The sequence below is a fragment of the Alternaria novae-zelandiae genome, assembly GCF_023758075.1.
Source record: "Alternaria novae-zelandiae strain BMP 2774 chromosome Unknown scaffold_2, whole genome shotgun sequence".
NCBI lineage: Eukaryota > Fungi > Ascomycota > Dothideomycetes > Pleosporales > Pleosporaceae > Alternaria > Alternaria novae-zelandiae.
In genome coordinates this window covers 1349891-1368053 of record NW_026056962.1, presented here as the reverse complement: position 1 = coordinate 1368053, position 18163 = coordinate 1349891, and the positions used below count along the sequence as shown (strand labels likewise).

Here is an 18163-nt window from a genome sequence, read left to right as displayed (position 1 = left end):
CGTTCTGATGATTGCTTGCAAGATAGTGTTGCACGTCAGAGAATGATGTATGAAGGGCAATCTCACCAACTATTTTACACTTCCGCTAACGCCCCCGAGTAGCTCAATTATTGAGATGCGTTATATGTTTATACATGAGACTTTTGTTACTTCGTGAAAGCTTCGGCAAAGCGTCGGTTTATATTGTCTGAGCCGGGTTTTAAACGTTGACGATGCTGCTCGATTCGGTTCGAGCTTAGGCAACGAAATTCTTGATGTCTGGTGGTTTGTTAGCTCTTGTCACTGAAACCGAGAAACGTAAGCGCGACTTACTGTTGAGCCACTGAATGTACTCCTTCTGCTCCTTGTGGTCAATGTAGTCGGGGATGAACAGGGCAAGACGGGTGTTGATGCCACGCTCCTCGAGGTACTTCTCAAGGAGAATCTGGAGGTCTTCGTCTAGGTTGTTGAAAGGAGGGCCCTGCTAAAAGTTAGACTCGTTACGATCTAGATGCAACATTTGCACTTACAGTGTAGAGAGCGCGTCTTGACCAGTCCTTCTCGGCAGTGGCGGGGTCGGCGAGATCGGCAGTAGGGAAGTAGTAGAGGTCCTCGATGAGGAAGTCGCCGTCCTGGGCGGTGGCCTCGATAGCGAGAGCACCCTTGCCGAGACGCTCGATGCGAATGCTAGCGTGAGCGGGGAAGCCCTGCTGTTGGCCATCATCCTCGTAGTCGTCCTCAAGTTCCTCGCGATCAGCGGGAGAAACACGGTCCTCGGGAGCTACGCGAATGTTTCCGTCTTGTGTGGTGCCTTGGTTGATGGCGCCCTTGGTGTTGGCGCCGCCAGACTGCACATCCATGTCGGCATCGTCGTACATGGCATTGTCCTCAGTAAGCTCATCGCTGGGCTGGTTGTTGTTGAGGTCGGCGGTGGTGAAGGTGATTCGGATCTTCTCGTCGTTGTATGTGCGGGTAAGGACGACTTCCTGGTTGCCTGCCTTGTCCTCAATCTAATGGCTGTTAGCATTCGGCCAGTAGCAATGGTGATGTAGGATCTTACCTCGAAAGGGCTGTTCTCAAGGTACTCCTTGATGTTGGCAGAGAGATCCTCGTCCTCCTTCATGCCCTCCTCCATGGAGATCTCGCTCTGGATCTTTGCGACAAGCTCTTCATTGACTAAATCGCGTTAGCCGTGTTCTCTCACTTAATGTATCCTATACGTACTACCGCTGTCTTGCCTCCGCGCCGCTGACATGTGGAAAGAAGCTGTGAGGCGGGGAATTGGGGCAGCCCATGCTGGCTGGAAAGCTGACGTCTGTCGCAGCGACGACTGCGGGCGGACGGCTTTGGTGGAGAAACGGGCAGCAGACCGCGGGGCGCTGCGGGCGAGGTTGCGTAGGGACATCATGGTGGACTAAACGTGTGACTGGAATGGAACTTCAAGATGGCGATGCGATAGATGGCTCTCGAAAGCGTAACTTTTCGATGGCCCAAGCGCAGGCGGGCTGATGTCAAGCGGGATGCTTGGCGCCGAAATGCGGGCCCGCTGCTCACCTCCGTCCTCGGCCGTCTTCAAGACGATGGAATCAGTATTTTGTGAACCTTAAGAAATCTAGTTCACGTTGGCGCGTCGAGATTCCTCCAACTGTGGTTCCTGTCGTTTTTCAAAGAATCTACATTGGTTTCGAGTGCAAGACCAATACTACGTCACTGCGCCGAATTCCTATTACCGCACGCGACGTAGACACGCCAAAACTTTCCCGCGTAATTGCTGCGCGTACAAACCTACTCCTAGCACCACCGGAGGCTGCTCGAATTGAAACGTCATGGCGACCGCAACGACCGAGAAGAAGAAGCCAAGCGCAATGCGCTCAATCCTGGCAGGTGCAACTGCAGGTGCCGTAGAGATTTGTAAAGCATGCGCCCAGGTCGTAATCTGATTCATGACTGACCCTGGACCAGCAATCACATACCCCGCTGAGTGTACGCACCGCATCGTATCCGCTTACATGACCAAGTCGAACCTGACCCCAACATAGTCGCAAAGACACGATCGCAACTCAACCGAAGATTACCTGATGGAAAGAAGCTGCCATGGCCGCCGTTCGGCAAGCAGTGGTACGCTGGATGCACAACCTTGATCATCGGCAACTCTCTGAAGGCGGGCATAAGTACGTCGTGGAGATAATGGGAAGGCGACTGTCTGACATTCTACGCAGGATTTGTCGCATTCGACATGTACAGGAATATGCTGGCAGACGCTGAGGGCAAAGTCTCCGGTCCAGCGACAGTCATAGCTGGTTTCGGTGCAGGAGCTACAGAGTCGCTATTAGCTGTGACTCCGTTCGAGAGTATCAAAACCCAACTGTAAGCAGCCTCGGTCGCATTTACATATCGTCACTGACTCATCCGCCTAGTATTGACGACCGCAAGTCGGCAAACCCACGCATGCGAGGCTTCCTGCACGGATCAAGAATAATTGCACAAGAAAAGGGCATTCGCGGCTTCTTCCAAGGTTTCCTCCCAACGACTGCACGTCAAGCAGCCAACTCGGCCGTTCGCTTCTCCAGTTACACATCGCTCAAGCAGCTAGCGCAGTCATATGTCACCCCAGGAGAGAAGCTCGGTGCCTTCAGCACATTCGGACTCGGAGGACTCGCAGGTATAATAACCGTCTACACTACGATGCCTATCGACACAGTCAAGACACGCATGCAGTCAATAGAAGCACGGAGCTCTTACAAGAACAGCTTCGACTGTGTAGCCAAGATCTTCAGAGACGAGGGGCTCTTCACCTTCTGGTCAGGAGCACTTCCAAGGTTGGGTCGGCTGATCCTCAGTGGTGGCATCGTCTTCACCATGTACGAAAAGTCCATGGAGCTCATGGACAAGTTTGATCCCCAGGGACGTTACATATAAATTTCGCGCATATATCTAGAGCCAGTAGCGAGTGCATTATCCGTTCGCCTGGTGTTCTACCTCCATTTGCGACTGTGTTACACTATTGGTCTGGATCCCATTGGCTTGTCTGCATTCCTCGCTTCCCCTCCTCCAGATTGCCCAAGCGCCACCACTTCAGGACATGTAATGCATTCAAATGAAAAGATAGGTTCTAACACAACATGAGTTGGCCTTCCCTGGTGACAACGGGTCAGAGGATCTTTTCCACAATGGGCTTCTGTCACTTGCATATCGACTGCCATGATCCAATGGAAAGTGGACCAAGGCTGAATCGATAAACATGAGACTTCCGTGTCGGTAGTTATTGGGTTTCGTGGCACCTTGTTTCGTTGAGATATGCAGGAACTTCACCGGTTTCTGCAAAGGCTAGCACCGCTTACACGACGGTATATCTTGTCGAACCACATTACAGAAGGCGTTTTCAGGCAATACTAGGTGCAGTCTGCGAATCGGAAAGTACGACCTGCTGCCTTCTTCATAAGTCTTTTATGGCGCGCACCTACTCGTCTCTTCTTCATCGGTATCGCTGTGTCCAGAATCATCAAACAACCACTCTCTGTCCGATATAGATGTACCGCATTCCTTGATGTTTTAACAACCACATACGGTACCAACAAATTATAACCATGCCTCCAGTTGTATTCATATCAACTCCAGAAGAGCTTTCTCTCATCCTAGCAACGCTCGACGACCTGCCAGTATCCCCACCAAGTCTGTACATCGATCTGGAGGGCGCGAAGCTCAGCAGGAATGGTTCTATCGCTCTACTAACACTGTATGTACTACCCAAGGAGACTGTGTATCTCATCGACATCCATACTCTGGGCGCTCGCGCATTCTCAACACCAGCCACTGCAGCAACAGCAAGCGTGACTGCGCCTCTTGATACTACGCCCAGCACAACAAACCTCACTGAAGACGCCGGAAAGTCTTCCACAACTCTGAAGTCTATCTTGGAATCACCAGCAATTCCCAAAGTCTTCTTCGATGTACGCAACGACTCCGACGCCCTCTTCTCCCACTACGCCATCTCCCTCTCCTGCATCCACGACATCCAACTCATGGAGCTAGCAACTACCACGCGCGGTTCCCGTGAACACCTCCTGGGCTTGGGCAAAGCCATCGACTACAACGCCTCACGCTTGAATATAACACCAATGCAGAGGCAAGTCTGCAGCGCCATCAAAGAGGCTGGTGTCAGGCTCTTCGCTCCGGAACGAGGTGGGAGATATGCGGTCTTTGAAGAGAGGCCGCTGAGCCAAGCGATCAAGGATTACTGTGTGCAAGATGTGGTGCATATGCCTGGACTATGGAAGCTTTATGGTAGTAGGATGGCAGAAGGGGGCTTTTGGTGGATCATGGCGCTGGAGGGTGCGGCGAGCAGGGTAGAGGAGACTCATCAGGCGGGATATCTACCACACGGAGATCACAAGAGGCACGGGCCCTGGACTGATAAGCAGATCAAAGAGGCGATGCGGCGCTGGAATGCTGGGCAGCGGAGCAATATGTGTGGATAAGTGAGAGATTTGAGACTGAGTGACGGTGGAAGGTGGGGGACTCAGTCAAACGATGGTTTGTAGATGCATCGTACTTGTTTGGCTGTAGATGAATGAGCAAACGAGAGCAAAGATAAGAGCTCTGTTATGGATTTCTTCCGTTCTCAAGGTGACTTACGATGCACACGTTGGTACCGTGATAATGTCTATCTCCGACATTCACCTCCACTTTGATTACTCGCCGTTGAGAACGCTCATCACTACGACTTCAATTTCAACACCAAACCAACAGAGACAACTCAAATTCCTCTACTCAATCCAACACACATTTCAACAGACAAAACAATGTCAACACACGCCGCACAACTGCTCGAGCAGCGACTGTTTACTGCCATCAAGACACAAATCATCAGTCTTGCAACGCCTCTTTACGGCACAAGATCAGAAGACGCATCAAAGGTCTACGATGTAGTCACCTACAGCATGACCACCAATGATGGTGGCAGTAGCAACGATAGCAGAAGCACCTTCAACACTGCCAGCACCAGCAGCAACAACGATGGTGAAGAGAGAATAGGGCCGACCTACGGCGTGGCTTTGATTCTCTACACTGGCCCTTCAAGTTCGCCATTCACATCATGGACACTCATCAGCCATGTGGAGGATCAGCCCGACATCATCACTGGGGCGAATTGCCTGTTGGAAGACTTGAGGAAGGGGATGGGTGGAGTTATTAGTAAGTTCATATCTTTTCTTACTTCTGTGCTACTTTATCTTCCTGTCTTCATTTTTGGATTTTATGGTTGGAGCAAGAAAAATGAAGGTATGGTTGACTGATGGCGTGGTCGGGAATAGGTGTCTGCATGCAGACAGGTAACTGGAAGACGAAACATGAAAGCATTCCCAACATTGCGGGTGTAAGCGAAAGAGGGCAGGAGGGTGAAGAAGAAGTCGAGCATGAGCATCGGGGTGACGGGGTGACAATATGGACGTCAGGCGTGGCGCTGAAGGAGCCGGCGGCAGACTGGACGATGCCAGCGAAGACCTGGAGCAGACCGGCCGGAGTCCAAGGTTGTCGACCATCATCGAGGAGGTGTAGACATCCAACGCGTCAACGCGCTTGAGGGGTGAGTTGGGGAGGTTTAGGGACTACAGCATGTTTGGGGGCGTTTTGTATGTCAGCATAAGGCAGCGGGATAGTCTTCGTGTACCTTCCACTGAGCAAATAAAGACCGTATCCTGCGGTGTAGTCGTTACTTACCTTTTCACGTCTTAGTACATACACCTGTGTCTCTACGTAGGTATCAAAGGTAGTTTATGATTCCTTACGATCCGTGAGCATCATGTCATGAAGTTGTTCATTCACACGCAAATCACTTCAATTGGAGCAAAGCGAGAACTATATTGAGAACACGAAAAGGACGCGAATATCACATTGGAACACTACCTAAAGATACGTAAAGATCAAGTCGTGTACGGTTTCATCTGCCAGTGCCAATCGGACTCATCAGACTGTTACCACTACCACTAGTAGGACTCCGCACCATCATCGGCTTAATACTCTGGACTGGGCTCAATGGGTCTCGTTGGCTCGAACTCTGACTGGAGGTTCCTGAGCTGAGGCTGCCACTACCGTGACTGCGATTGCGGCCATTGATCGGACCTGGAGTGCTGAAGGGGTTACCGAGGACATAAGTGCCTGAAGACGCGGGCTCGTCGAAAGCGTCGGTGAATCCGGATACGTTAGAGAGCATCGACGAGGAACGACCGCGACCTCCACGCATGGAACCGGGAGTGCCGTTCATGTGCGAGTGCATTGACGGGAACGTGAAGCTGGAGAAACCATTGCCGTGAGGCGACATGTTCGTGCCTGGGAGATTGCCTTCTGGTGTGGTGGGAACAGACATGTGCTGGTGCGCTTGCTGGAGGAGGAGCTCTTCGTACTGCTGAACAGTCTGCAGGATTTGGCTGGTTGACATGTTCTGCTCCTCAGTGCGTCTTTCGTAACCATTGATGTTGCTCCGATACTGGTGCTCGACTTCAGCGCGCTGTGCTCGTAATGCTGCGCGTTCTTGCTCCCTTCGTTGCTTGGCGGTGAAACCTTCAGCGTTGGCAGTAACGAGACGATCGTGCTGCTCGTTGAGCCTGGTTTGACGCTGCTGAAGGCGCTCCCTCTTCTGGAAGGCAGTAGAAATATCGGACTCCACACTTTGCACTTGTCGCTCGATCTCCTCCTTGGTCTTGTCGAATTCACAAGCAACAGCATTCTTGTTGTCACGCTCCTTCTTCCACTCTGCCTTCTTGGCTGCAGCCTCCTTCGCCTCATCTTCGGGAATGCTTCCCAGATTTTCTGCTTGAAGGGAAAACTCGGCAGCAGCATCGTCAGCTTGGCGGATGTTCTGCGTGAATTGAAGGACGCGCTGGCGTTGGCGCTCATCACTACCTCCGGCGTTGGCAAGGCGGTTGCCGAGCGTGTCTACCTCTTTCTTGATGTTGGTAATGGCTGTCTTGTGGTCTTTCTTGTTTCGCTTCAATCGATTGCGCTGTTCCTGTAGTTGCTGGTCGGCTGCGGCAATAGAGTTCTTCAACGTGGTTGTTGGCGAAGAAGGTCGTAGGGTCTGATGGGCTGGCGGGGAGGCAATAGAAGCTGAAGCTGTCACGCATTAGCAAGGTAAGGCTACACAAGATGTTCTGCTTACCAAGTTCGGTTACCGGGCTGGCCGAGGTAATAAGACTCGCTGAGTAGAAGACTTGGTTGTCGTTGGTCCGAACAAACTCGCAATAATAGTTCGAGAGAGCCGTTAGACCAAATATTTCTCCTACCCAGTAGCCCGTTCCCTCTTGTCCCTGGAATCCGATCGGCTCGCTCTGTCGGATGCGGGTTGAGCTCCAGTCCGCGCCGTTGACGCGGATGTAGAAGGGCTTCGACTTGTCTATCCCAGACCCGACGCTGGAATCTTCGTCGTCCTGCTCTTGAAGGCCAGCTCCACCAGATAAACTAACACGAAATGAAATGTCGGAAAAGCCGACTTCTGAAATCCAAACACGATCGTCCTCCGATCTCCAAACAGCGTTTCCAATGTGATTTGCGTCTTTTGCGTTAGCCTCGTCGGCATCGTTGGCCGCCCGGCTACTCTCCATCTCTTTTAAAACTGTAACTTTTGTACTGGCAAGTGCAGCCCAGAATGGCTGCTGACTACGAACATGAGTAGCTTGCTTCCTCTTCCTCCTCCCACTACTCGCTTTATCCTTGATTGCGTGTGCTGCAGGCGACGGCCCCGGGGGGCGGCCATCGGTGCTCGAGGAGTTGGGCACGTCGGCAGTGGGATCGAGGTTCGTGGAGTTGGAGCGTTGCAGCGTGCCAGACTCTGGATCTGTCTTCTTGCCGGTGGGTAAGGTTGATTGTTCTCGTCGAGAGAGAGAGCGTCGGATGATACGAACGACACCTTGGGCCAAAATATGAATGCCCAGGAGGCTACGAGGCCATCCATGGGGGGTCGAGAAGCTTTCCAAATAGGTCGGCGTACTCGGGGGGCTCGTCAAGAATTCAAGGCCTCCCCGGGCGAGCCCCGTCCACAGGAAGTGGACGATGTGTTGCCGGAGAGGCCTGAATCTGAAGACGTGGCTCGAAAGAATGATGACGAAGCATATGACAATGCTGTTGGTCGTGCCCTTCTTGCCGGCTGCGGCACCGCCGAGCGCTATGGCTATGACGGCCTGTGCGAGGTCGAGGAAGAAATTCTGGGCAGGCACCCACAGCAGCAGCCATACGAGCAGGATGACGGTGTCGGCGATGATTGTGGTGAAGAGCGAGGGCGTGCCGCCGGAGCCCTGGAAGATGTCGGTGAAGGAGGGGAAGGCGGAGAGGGCGGAGAGGGGCGTGCCGGCCTGGGGCGGGACAAAAGTAAGCGTTGCGAACAGGAACTGGACGACGGTGAGGACGGTGGGGGGCAGCTGGAGCAGGATGATGAGGATGGCGAGGACGTCCCGCAGCGGACAGGACGTGAGAATGGTGGCGGGCACGGCGAGCATGCTGGCCATGGAGATAGACGCCGACTTGGAGGCATTGGTGTCGGCGCGGCGGAGAGTCGAGGGCATGGGATCAAAGGGCCCGCCGGCGCTGCCATTGTCGTACGAGCGGCAGGCCTCGGGGGTGTTGTCGAGCGAGGCATCCGAGCCAGCGCGCGTGCGGTGCCCTGATCCCGCCGACGCAGCAGCGGCCATGGTGTTGGCGTGGGCGCTCGACCCCGGAGCTGGATCGTGGGCGCTGGCGTGCTGCGTCATCTCGGTCGTGTCTACATGGCTGGGCAGCGGCGGCGAGGGCTCGCTGGGCTTCCCGTTGGCGTGGCCATTGAGCTGCGGGATGCTCTTCTGCTTTGTGATTTTCTTGCCGGGGGCCGCAAGGCCATTCTCGTGTCGCTTGTCGTGCGCCGCGTTCCTCTTCGACTTCGCTACCATAGACGGCGGTGCGGGTGCGAGCGGGCAAACCTCTCCCTGGCGCGACTCGACTGCTGCACAGGACGAGCCAGGACTGGAAGATGTTGAGCCGCTGCTCGGTGGGGGAGTCTGGGGGGGTGTCGTGTGCTGGGCAGGACGTGTAGGGAGCGAGGAAGGTGCCCTGCGCCTGCTCAGTCGTGCCTTCCGCCGGATGGGCTCGTGCCAAGACTTGCAAGTGCTAAACGTCAAATGCAAAGTCAACCAAGAAAACCCGACCGCCCAAGCCTCTGCGCGAGTGGGCCACGCTGTGACCAGAGCACTGACAAGCCACGATGCACCTGACGGCTGATTTGCCTGTCGACTCCGAGGTTCCACGTCTCCAGCGCTGCCGACCCGTGGTTCACCACGACCGCCCTGCACATGCAACCACGACGCCCTCGACACGCTGCCTATCCGCGGCAAAATTCCATGTGTCCGGCTTGTACCGCCATCATCACAACCACGCGGGCAGCATATCTTGATGCTGCTGCCACGCAGATCAGCCGAGCTGTGTCCGATTCCAGTTCATGATGCCGATCTTGACCACGACAACAAGGCCGTCATTTCACTCTACCGGGGAAGCCAAGTATCGCCCGTCCCTCTCCGGCAGTCATCTTGCCTGTCTGGCACCTCATCTTGCCCTCCTCTACATAGTCCCCCCGTCTGCTGCCTCTGCCATATCGCACAGCTGCATCGCCAGACAAACACGTCTTCCAAGGCAGCCAATTAGCCTGCGCCGGCTTCTTTAGCTTACCTGCTCATTTGCGTGCACCAGGACCCCCCTGAGCCATAGCAAGCTCCAGGGCGAATGAACCCGCGCTTTGTCTGTTCACCGCATGCCTGAAGTCTCTGCAGCGGGCAAACCCCGCCGACGCTATTACTCACGCCGCCGTCACCCATTGTCTGCTTCCTAGGTACGCGGATAGAGCGTGCCTGCCCCTTCGATGCATGAATCTTTACAGCGGCTGCACAGCAATGCTCATGCGACGTGTTACGCCACACCTTACTGAGCATTGCTATACCGGGTCAAGCGGTGCACTGTCAGCATCCCAAATTGTTCGGAGCATTTTTATCTATCTGTGTTCCCTCGAGGCGAGCATAGCGCGCAAGCCTTCCGCCTGCACATCCATGACCCTCTTCCGCCCTCTGCAGTGTGCCGGCGTGAAGCTTAACCCAACCACGCCAATAGCAGCCCGTTCGACTTGCAAATAAGGCAAGCCGGAACATCACGCGCGCAACGGGCGTGCAGATCGCTGCAATAGGCATCAGAACATCCCACTTCATGTACATCATTGTGATGAGAATCACGCCATGCAGTGGGTTCATGCGGCAGTTTGCCATTTTCCCATCGCTTGCATCTATACAACTGGTTTGACTGCCATGCGCCGACCTCGGACACGCGATCAACCCCGCGTGCTGTCTGTCCATGCCGCTGCAGGGGTATATGATGACGGATATGACGATACCTATGTAACACCGCTAGTAAATCCTACTCTACCGCCGCTACAGACATGACTATTTGTTAGTCTTGTTCAAAGACGTCGCACTAGCGAAGCTTTCACGGGACAGGAGGAACCAGAAATCAAGGCACCGTTTGCGAATGCGAACCGCAGATATCAAGGGTCTGATGAGGCGTTTTCTCGCAAGTATCACCATGTTCTACGGAGCCGCGCTACCAAAGTCTTCTTTAGCATCCGGTCTATCCCAGCTACCCTTCTCTAATTCCCTAACTCGATCCAATAGCCCTCTGACCCTAATGCTGTTCTTGTCTTTCGCTTGTTCCTGTAGGTTGAATGTATCTTGGAACTTCTGGATCATAAAAGACGGCAGTGGGGACTTCTTCGCTGTTCGATAGTCGTACACGACAATGTCTTCGGTGCATCGCGCTGCTGGTCGACGCTGGGCCTCTGAGAGGATTAGTACGTCCAAGATGAAGTGATCGGTGTCTTGTGTCGGTTTGTCTCGAAGCTTGTGCAGTACGGTCACCCTGATAATGTATGTGTTAAAACATTGGGCCCTGCATCTTGTAGTTTGCGTTCGTGGTCGCACCTATCAGGCCATTTCATGGGCTAGTTCTCCGTCAGTGACGTTTCAAGAATTCGGCCAGCCTCCAGCTGGACCAGTAGCGCGCGCAACTTACAAACTTGTAGTCTGTTTTGATGCTTCGCAGTATCAAGCCAACGCTCTTCGGTGTCATGAGCTCCATCCACTCGGCTTTGTGTTGTGGGTCGCTCGCCGCAAAGTTCAGCGTCCAGTTAACTCTCGCCGACTCAGCATACCGATTGTACATGACGTTGTTGACATGACCTATCAGAGATTAGAATTAGATATCCAAGGCCCAGGTAGGGAAGTAAGTACCCTTCACATCCGTCAGCAGTTATCAGTATACACGTATTGGGGTCATCCTACCATGCTGTCCTGCACACGATCGCTCACATCAGCAATTGTACACAACTTCGTTAGACAGGATCCTAACCATTTCACCCCATACCACCTCTTGCCGGTAGAGACCCCGCCATTGCCTGCCTGTAAGAAAACCCTCGCTACCAGCTACAAGTTCTCGCCCTGTAAGACACATAAGAAGTTGGTTCTGCGTCATGACATGAACCACCTTTGTCATAACTCACAGTCTGCTGCAGTCTCCTGTAATATCAAACCAGCTTCCTCAATCTGTGCAGGGTTCATTCCAAAACTAATACACTTGCCGATGCGTGTTCGAACGTCCGAGAGCCATCTTGGGCTGAGCGCTGCAGTTGCCGGTGCTTCTGTGTCAGATGTGGGTCAGCTATTGGTATTCCGTGATGCTCCAGCTCTTCCCCTTATAAAGTACAATGATAGCTGTTTGGACAACTGTATAGTGACTGGCTTGAGATACTTTACAAGGTACAACGTGCCCATCAATCGATCACATAGATCCGTGCTGCGCGCACTAACAGCATCAAAGAATCGACACCCAATTTACGTACCGCTTGAAGTAGACTGATACCGCGTGCGAGAAACTCCCTGCACAACCGGAAGAGCTGGCCATGCAGGTCTAGAACGAAAAAGCGCTGAGCGCACCAAGGGTCGCATGGTATTCATTATTGTGAAATACGGAGTCCAATGGGAAGACAGCGCGGTGGTGTTCACGAACGATTGCAGCAAGAGCTAGGGCGTTCCTTCCGAGGATACGGAAGATAAGCCGAGGATCCGCTACCTCCACATCCAATTCCATCCACAAGTCCGCCAGCCGCTACGTCAGGACGCGGGCCCGAGCGTTTGCTACAACTACTCCGCACCCTGCTCGTACACACGCGATTGACGTTTGACAGCTTTCTAGCATCGACTTCTTCGAATCTAAACATCGTTTGCTTCCTTACTGAAAATGACACCCCCGAATCCCGCGCTTCGCCACCAGGTCATCCGGATCTACAAGGGTGCGTAGCATGGTCTTTTCCCTCGGCTCGTAGCAAACTCCATGGGCTAACGAAATGAATAGATTTGCTTTTCATGGGCCGGGAATATCCACAGGGCTATGATTACTTTAGGACACGCCTGCACAAGGCATTTGCGAGCCAGAAGGACCTGACAGACGAGGCCAAGATTAAGCAGGGCATCGAGAGGGCGGAGTACGTGAAGAAAGGCAAGTCACGCCATACCAGGCATCGAATGTGTCATGCTAACATCCTATAGAAATTGAAGCACTGTCCGTTTGCAGCAGCTGAAAAAGCAATATTGAAATCATTCCTAACTACATTCAGATACTATCTAAAGCGCTATCGCACCTTGCGCCAGCGCTACGACAAACTCGCCTAGCATGTATAACAAGATAACTGACATTTCGCCGACCATGGCCTTGCGTAGACCGGGATATCACAAATAACAAGGTACGCCACTTGAACTTTACGCCTTCTTGGCCCACCATATGCCGAGCTCGAGACACTCACCGCTCGAGGCACCTTTCTGCTCAAGCAGGTCGTTGATCATGGAGTTCCAATAACGCTGCCATTCCTCTTGGTTCTTTCCGCTGACTTCTTTGAGTAGAGGCTCGAGACTTTCAATCAGCTGTATGACGACGAGCAATGCCGTGTGTCTTAGCGCTGCCTGCTCCTTGGTCAGAATGGAGCTCTCCAGGGCTGCGCTTCCCTTCTTGAGTTTCCCCGCCTCGCTTCCACGCCGCTTTATCGTCTCGCCCGCAGCTTCGCGCTCCCACCGTGGTTCACCGAGAAGAATCGCTACCCGCCGGTTTTCCACCTCGCATAGAGTGTCCGGCTCTTGAAGCAGGATTTGCGATATACGAGAGCAAGGGGTTGCCGTGAGCTTGCGTCGGTCCAGCGCTTCTTGGATCCACGAGTTGGAGTCTTGGAGATATTTGTTCTGCACATCGGTAAAGGGTGTGGTGTGCGAAATGAGGAACGTCCCGGTGGAGACAGCGCAAGCGTACTCTTGAGGATTCTTGCCTGGTGGTGGTGGTGGATGCGGTAGGATCGATCGGATAATGTGGTCTGTGTCCCATATTTCCAACGTGCCCCCAGACTTTAGGATCCGAGTGCATTCATCGAGTGTCCTCTGCGAGGGCTGCCCATCAGGTATCACCATACTCAGGTCCTTCATCACTACGACATCGAACTCCTCATCATCGAACGGCAGTGGTAACTTGCGCAGATCATGCTGCACGAACTTCCAGTCGATGCCCTGGCGCTGTAAATCTCCTGCGAGATTGACAATGTCTAGACCAGTAAAGGAAACATCATCGTAGCCCTGTTCTGGTTACGGTCAGCCCTGAACCGTACAGAAGGTGCGGGGTATACCTACCACTTAGCCATTCATGGCACACAGCCGACCAGTATCCGGAGCCACACGCAACCTCGAGCACTTTCTTCGGGGGGTATGAGGGGGTGGAGCCCATGGCTTTGCCGAAGACGGCTGTCGCAAGGAGGGTATGCAGGTTCTGGCGGTGGAGTTCGGGCAGGTCGCATGGGAGGGGATAGCTCTGGGCACTTCGAATGTATCGGCGTCCATGGCGCAGGATGAAGGGTTCGGTAGAGGGGACGCCCGTGTCGTCTCTGGTACTCTGGGTGGAGCTGCTGGACATGGAGCCGCGCGTTATGTCCATGTTGTGGCCTGAGAGGGTGCGCGCGCCTGTTGAGGCAGAAGTCGAAGACGCAGAGATGGTTCTACCGAGAGCGTCCGTGGTGGTCAGATCCCATTGCTTTGCTTCGACGGTCTTGGGGCGTATGGGAGGGCTGGCGGTGGCGTTGGCGCCGTAGTAGCGGTACTGAGGAGGGGATTAGCCAGAGGGTTTCACACGTAGAGCAAGCACAGTGTTCTTGCCAACTGCCAATCGCCCATGGAGACGACCTGGAAACGTGCTCGAGGTTGTCCAGTCTACTCCTACCCTAGCCCCACTGTTTTAGCGGGAACGCGATATTGGGCCGGTCTTTAGTCGTCTGATAAGCACGTGTAGGCGAGTCAGCAATTAATGAGCGGGACGGCGGAGCGGATGCGACAAGGAAGCAGAGCTCGACTGGAGAGAGATCAGATCAGAGGATGGTGCCAGCACGCCATGTATGTGAATGCAAGTTTCGGCACAGCTCCGGGTGTGGGAGGCAGCTCAGGTGAGGAGCTGCGAGGCCAGCCGAGGACACATCTCCAATCAACGGCTGCGGCTGTGTGAATCCCCAGGTTCTCTATGGCGATACATCGCTGGGCAGTGCGAGCGCCGCGAACGAGCAGCTTCTGGCGATGTGGCGCCCGTCTGCAGGAGCGCGGCATGAGCCGAAGACGTGCTGCAGGTGATATTCCAGCGTGGGGAAAGCCCGAGTCTAGCAGCGACAAGCTCACGAGGGCATGCAGTGCACGGCGGAAACGAGGATCAAGGGCGAGGGTACTGCGTAATCTGTAGCCTTTCCATGGATGAAACACATACGTGAACAAGAGCACAAGTAGAGGAGGGATAAATGCACGTCGAATGCCCGCGGAGAGGGTGTGTACCTAGGTACCATGGCCAGTCCTATACACTTGTTGGATAGTTGCCATGCACGTCAAAAGGAAGAACACAAGGACTACTCTGATGAACACCCACCCAACGTGGGCACAGGCCCAGTCGCGAGAGAACAGATGGGCAGTTTCATGGCGCTCAGCTTGGATCGACGCTTCCATGTCACGTGGCCCGCTAAGCGGCGGACCCCAATGCATCGGGCAAGGTTCGACTGGGCTTCACGTATCGCATCACTACGCTCTCTATTCTTCACAGCGCCGCAGTTGGACCCGCTTACTGTCTGTCTGGCACGATTGAGCCCGATTGCCCTCCTGCGCGCCCTTTGACATCCTCAGCTGCCGTACGTGCGCCGCTTCCACACGCTTCTGCTGCCCGCTCGAGCTCCCCGTCCAACCTCTTCGATTCCCCGCCGCACCAACTGACTGCTCCATACCAGTAGCCCGCCAGGATATCAATACGAGCCCGCGCCCCAGCCCTCTATCTCCAGCACGTCTCGACGCCCGCAACCCCTCCGCCCTCGCTCGCTACCGAGTCCCCGCTCCAACACCACCTTCACTCGCGAACCGCCGGGATATCAATACATGGTATACTGGTGCCGCGTTTGCTGAACGCGTGCTCATGTCGAGGAGTCGCACGGGCGCCCATGTTAAAACGAAGAAGATCGCGTGCCCGAACCCTTCCTCCTACCTGACGCCCCGACTCGCCAGAGCATCCCGCGCCTTTCACCCCCAGCACAAAGGCCGCCTGCGCGACCCCAGATATCTTCCGCCGCGATTCCCTTAGATGGCCGAGTACTCGGTCTACCCCAGGGGAACCGGCAATACCTTCTATCCGCAACACACACAAAACATACGCAACCTCCCCAGCCGAGTGCGCTCACCCACGTCTACCGCCCGCATACCCTTCCCCAACCCCGACACCCCCTCGCCGTCACGGTCTCCTGGGCGCCAGTCGTCTCCCCAGCAGTTCGGCATGTTCAACCAGGCCCATGGGCACCAGGGCCACAACGTTATGATGAACGGGCGAGCAGGGCAGCAGAACTTCATGCAGCACATGAACCTGGGGAAGCCCTTTCAACACAACCAGCACCACCAGAACCAGCACCAACATCACCAACAGCACCAGGACATATCCGGAAACAATCATGTCGGCCAATTCAACCACCAGCACAACATCTCGAGTGGGGGTATGTCCAACGTGCAGCCCCACTTTACGCCGGGCCATCTCCAGAACGGCACACCAAACAGCGTTCATAGTGGACTCAGCAAACCACCAACCGAACACTGGCAAGAGCAATTGAAGCTGCACCAGACCGCGCGTGAGATGACGCAGGCCCACTCACACGCTCGCATCCACCCGAGCGTTAGTAAGAGCATTGTCGCGGGAACATCAAACGGGATGCAAAAAGAGACGGACAAGGAAGAGCGCAATAGGCCTGCTGCTCAGCGGGTGGAAGATGCCAAGGACCAGCACATTTGGACAATTCTCGATTTCGGCGGCCAGAATCTTAAAGTCATCACGCCAGCCTTGTTTGCCTACACTTTCCTGACCAAGCTCTACCTCAACTCCAACAAGCTCACCTACGTGCACCAGAAGATTGGACAGCTGCGGAACCTCACTCATCTCGATCTCTCCCTGAACAATCTGCAATATCTACCCCCGGAGATTGGCATGCTAGTGAACCTGAAGCAGCTGCTCCTGTTCGACAACCACATCGAGAATCTGCCATACGAACTAGGATCCTTGTATCAACTGGAAATGCTAGGTATCGAGGGCAACCCTATTCCGGACGACCTGAAACAGATCATAATGGAACAAGGCACCACGGAACTTATCAAGCACTTCCGCGAGAACGCACCGGGTCCAGAGGCGCCACCAGAGCGAGACTGGATTGTCCTCGATGAGGTTCAAGACACGGCACAAGAGACTGTGAGCGCGCTCAGCTACAACATTTTGTGCGACAAATACTGTACGCAATCACAGTACGGATACACACCGAGCTCAGCATTGGCCTGGGAGAGTCGCAGGGAGCTCATTCTTGCTGAACTGCGGGAGCGCGACGCGGACATAGTGTGTCTGCAAGAGATCGATCAAGATAGTTTCAACGAGTTCTTCCGAGCAGAGCTGGCGCACAACGACTACAAGGGAGTATTCTGGCCGAAATCACGAGCGCGTACTATGGCAGAAAGGGAAGCAAAGCTGGTCGATGGATGTGCCATCTTCTACAAGAACAGCAAGTAAGTTGTTATCCGTTTCGTCTTGCGGAACCCCACTAATCAGCCCAGGTACATCTTGCTGGACAAGCAGCTCATCGACTTTGCCAATACAGCCATCAACCGTCCGGATATGAAGGGCGAACACGATATATTCAATCGAGTCATGCCCAGAGACGATATTGGCGTTGTTGCTTTCCTCGAAAACCGTGCCACAGGTTCCAGATTCATCGTCGGAAACGTACACGTCTTCTGGAACCCTGCGTTCCAGGATGTCAAGCTTGTGCAAGTCGCCATCCTGATGGAGGGTATCACCAAGCTTGCAACTCAATGGACTAAGCACCCGGCCTGCAAGAACAAGGTGGTGTACCAGTTCACGAATGGCGATAGCGAAGAAGGAGCCGAACCCGACCCGACACAGGAGCCCGGACCTTCAAAGGAATACTCTGATCCTTCCGATATCCCCGTGTTGCTATGCGGTGACTTCAACTCGCTGCCATCCTCCGGTGTCTACGATCTCATCACACATGGCAATGTTTCGAACGCTCACGTGGATTTGGGAAGCCGCAAGTATGGTAACTTCACACGAGACGGTATATCCCATCCATTCAGTCTCAAGTCCAGCTACGCATCTATCGGCGAGTTGGCGTTCACGAACTACGTACCTCACTTCCAAGGAGTCCTAGACTACATCTGGTACTCGACAAACACACTGCAGGTGGTGGGTCTGCTTGGCGAGATTGACAAGAACTATCTCCAGCGGGTACCGGGCTTCCCCAACTACCACTTCCCCAGTGACCACGTGGCCCTGTACGCGCAATACATTGTCAAGAATCGCAAAGAGGCGAAGAAGGTGTCCGAAGTCGACTTTGGGCCAAGCCGGGATCGAAGGAATTGATCGGCTTGACGTGGTTTGGCCTCCGGGCATGTCAATACGCTTTCTGGTGCAGCAATCTCCGTCGTTTTCAGGCGTCATTTGCTCGGTGTTCGGTTGCTACGGTTCGCTCGCGTCCTTTGCGGGCTTCACGATGGAGATTTAGGTTTGGTAACGGGGTGAA

The 18163-nt window shown here is 54.2% G+C and overlaps 8 protein-coding genes across 8 annotated transcripts; 4 read left to right on the top strand and 4 right to left on the bottom strand.

Annotated features, from left to right (window-relative positions):
- Window positions 1–235: 235 nt before the first annotated feature.
- On the bottom strand, window positions 236–1387 carry J4E88_001469 (uncharacterized protein; the record flags this gene model as incomplete). The annotated part of the gene is made up of 5 exons (XM_049395138.1): window positions 236–258; window positions 313–460; window positions 510–989; window positions 1040–1155; window positions 1204–1387. 5 exons carry the CDS (start codon window positions 1385–1387, stop codon window positions 236–238), a joined length of 951 nt encoding a protein of 316 aa, XP_049259002.1.
- A 418-nt stretch (window positions 1388–1805) lies between these two features.
- J4E88_001468 (uncharacterized protein) lies at window positions 1806–2898 on the top strand (the record flags this gene model as incomplete). The annotated part of the gene is made up of 5 exons (XM_049395137.1): window positions 1806–1890; window positions 1942–1962; window positions 2019–2150; window positions 2199–2346; window positions 2397–2898. 5 exons carry the CDS (start codon window positions 1806–1808, stop codon window positions 2896–2898), a joined length of 888 nt encoding a protein of 295 aa, XP_049259001.1.
- A 668-nt stretch (window positions 2899–3566) lies between these two features.
- Window positions 3567–4457, top strand: J4E88_001467 (uncharacterized protein; the record flags this gene model as incomplete). The annotated part of the gene is made up of 1 exon (XM_049395136.1): window positions 3567–4457. One exon carries the CDS (start codon window positions 3567–3569, stop codon window positions 4455–4457), a length of 891 nt encoding a protein of 296 aa, XP_049259000.1.
- A 324-nt stretch (window positions 4458–4781) lies between these two features.
- J4E88_001466 (uncharacterized protein) lies at window positions 4782–5535 on the top strand (the record flags this gene model as incomplete). The annotated part of the gene is made up of 2 exons (XM_049395135.1): window positions 4782–5176; window positions 5433–5535. 2 exons carry the CDS (start codon window positions 4782–4784, stop codon window positions 5533–5535), a joined length of 498 nt encoding a protein of 165 aa, XP_049258999.1.
- Window positions 5536–5917: 382 nt separating this feature from the next.
- On the bottom strand, window positions 5918–8894 carry J4E88_001465 (uncharacterized protein; the record flags this gene model as incomplete). Its single annotated transcript, XM_049395134.1, has 2 exons — window positions 5918–7089; window positions 7136–8894. The coding sequence occupies 2 exons, from the start codon at window positions 8892–8894 to the stop codon at window positions 5918–5920; spliced, it is 2931 nt and encodes a 976-aa protein (XP_049258998.1).
- A 1677-nt stretch (window positions 8895–10571) lies between these two features.
- On the bottom strand, window positions 10572–11597 carry J4E88_001464 (uncharacterized protein; the record flags this gene model as incomplete). The annotated part of the gene is made up of 4 exons (XM_049395133.1): window positions 10572–10899; window positions 10962–10981; window positions 11053–11219; window positions 11540–11597. 4 exons carry the CDS (start codon window positions 11595–11597, stop codon window positions 10572–10574), a joined length of 573 nt encoding a protein of 190 aa, XP_049258997.1.
- A 1197-nt stretch (window positions 11598–12794) lies between these two features.
- On the bottom strand, window positions 12795–14243 carry J4E88_001463 (uncharacterized protein; the record flags this gene model as incomplete). The annotated part of the gene is made up of 3 exons (XM_049395132.1): window positions 12795–13657; window positions 13707–14169; window positions 14202–14243. The coding sequence occupies 3 exons, from the start codon at window positions 14241–14243 to the stop codon at window positions 12795–12797; spliced, it is 1368 nt and encodes a 455-aa protein (XP_049258996.1).
- Window positions 14244–15675: 1432 nt separating this feature from the next.
- Window positions 15676–18003, top strand: CCR4 (Glucose-repressible alcohol dehydrogenase transcriptional effector; the record flags this gene model as incomplete). Its single annotated transcript, XM_049395131.1, has 2 exons — window positions 15676–17129; window positions 17178–18003. 2 exons carry the CDS (start codon window positions 15676–15678, stop codon window positions 18001–18003), a joined length of 2280 nt encoding a protein of 759 aa, XP_049258995.1.
- Between the last annotated feature and the right edge of the window lie 160 nt (window positions 18004–18163).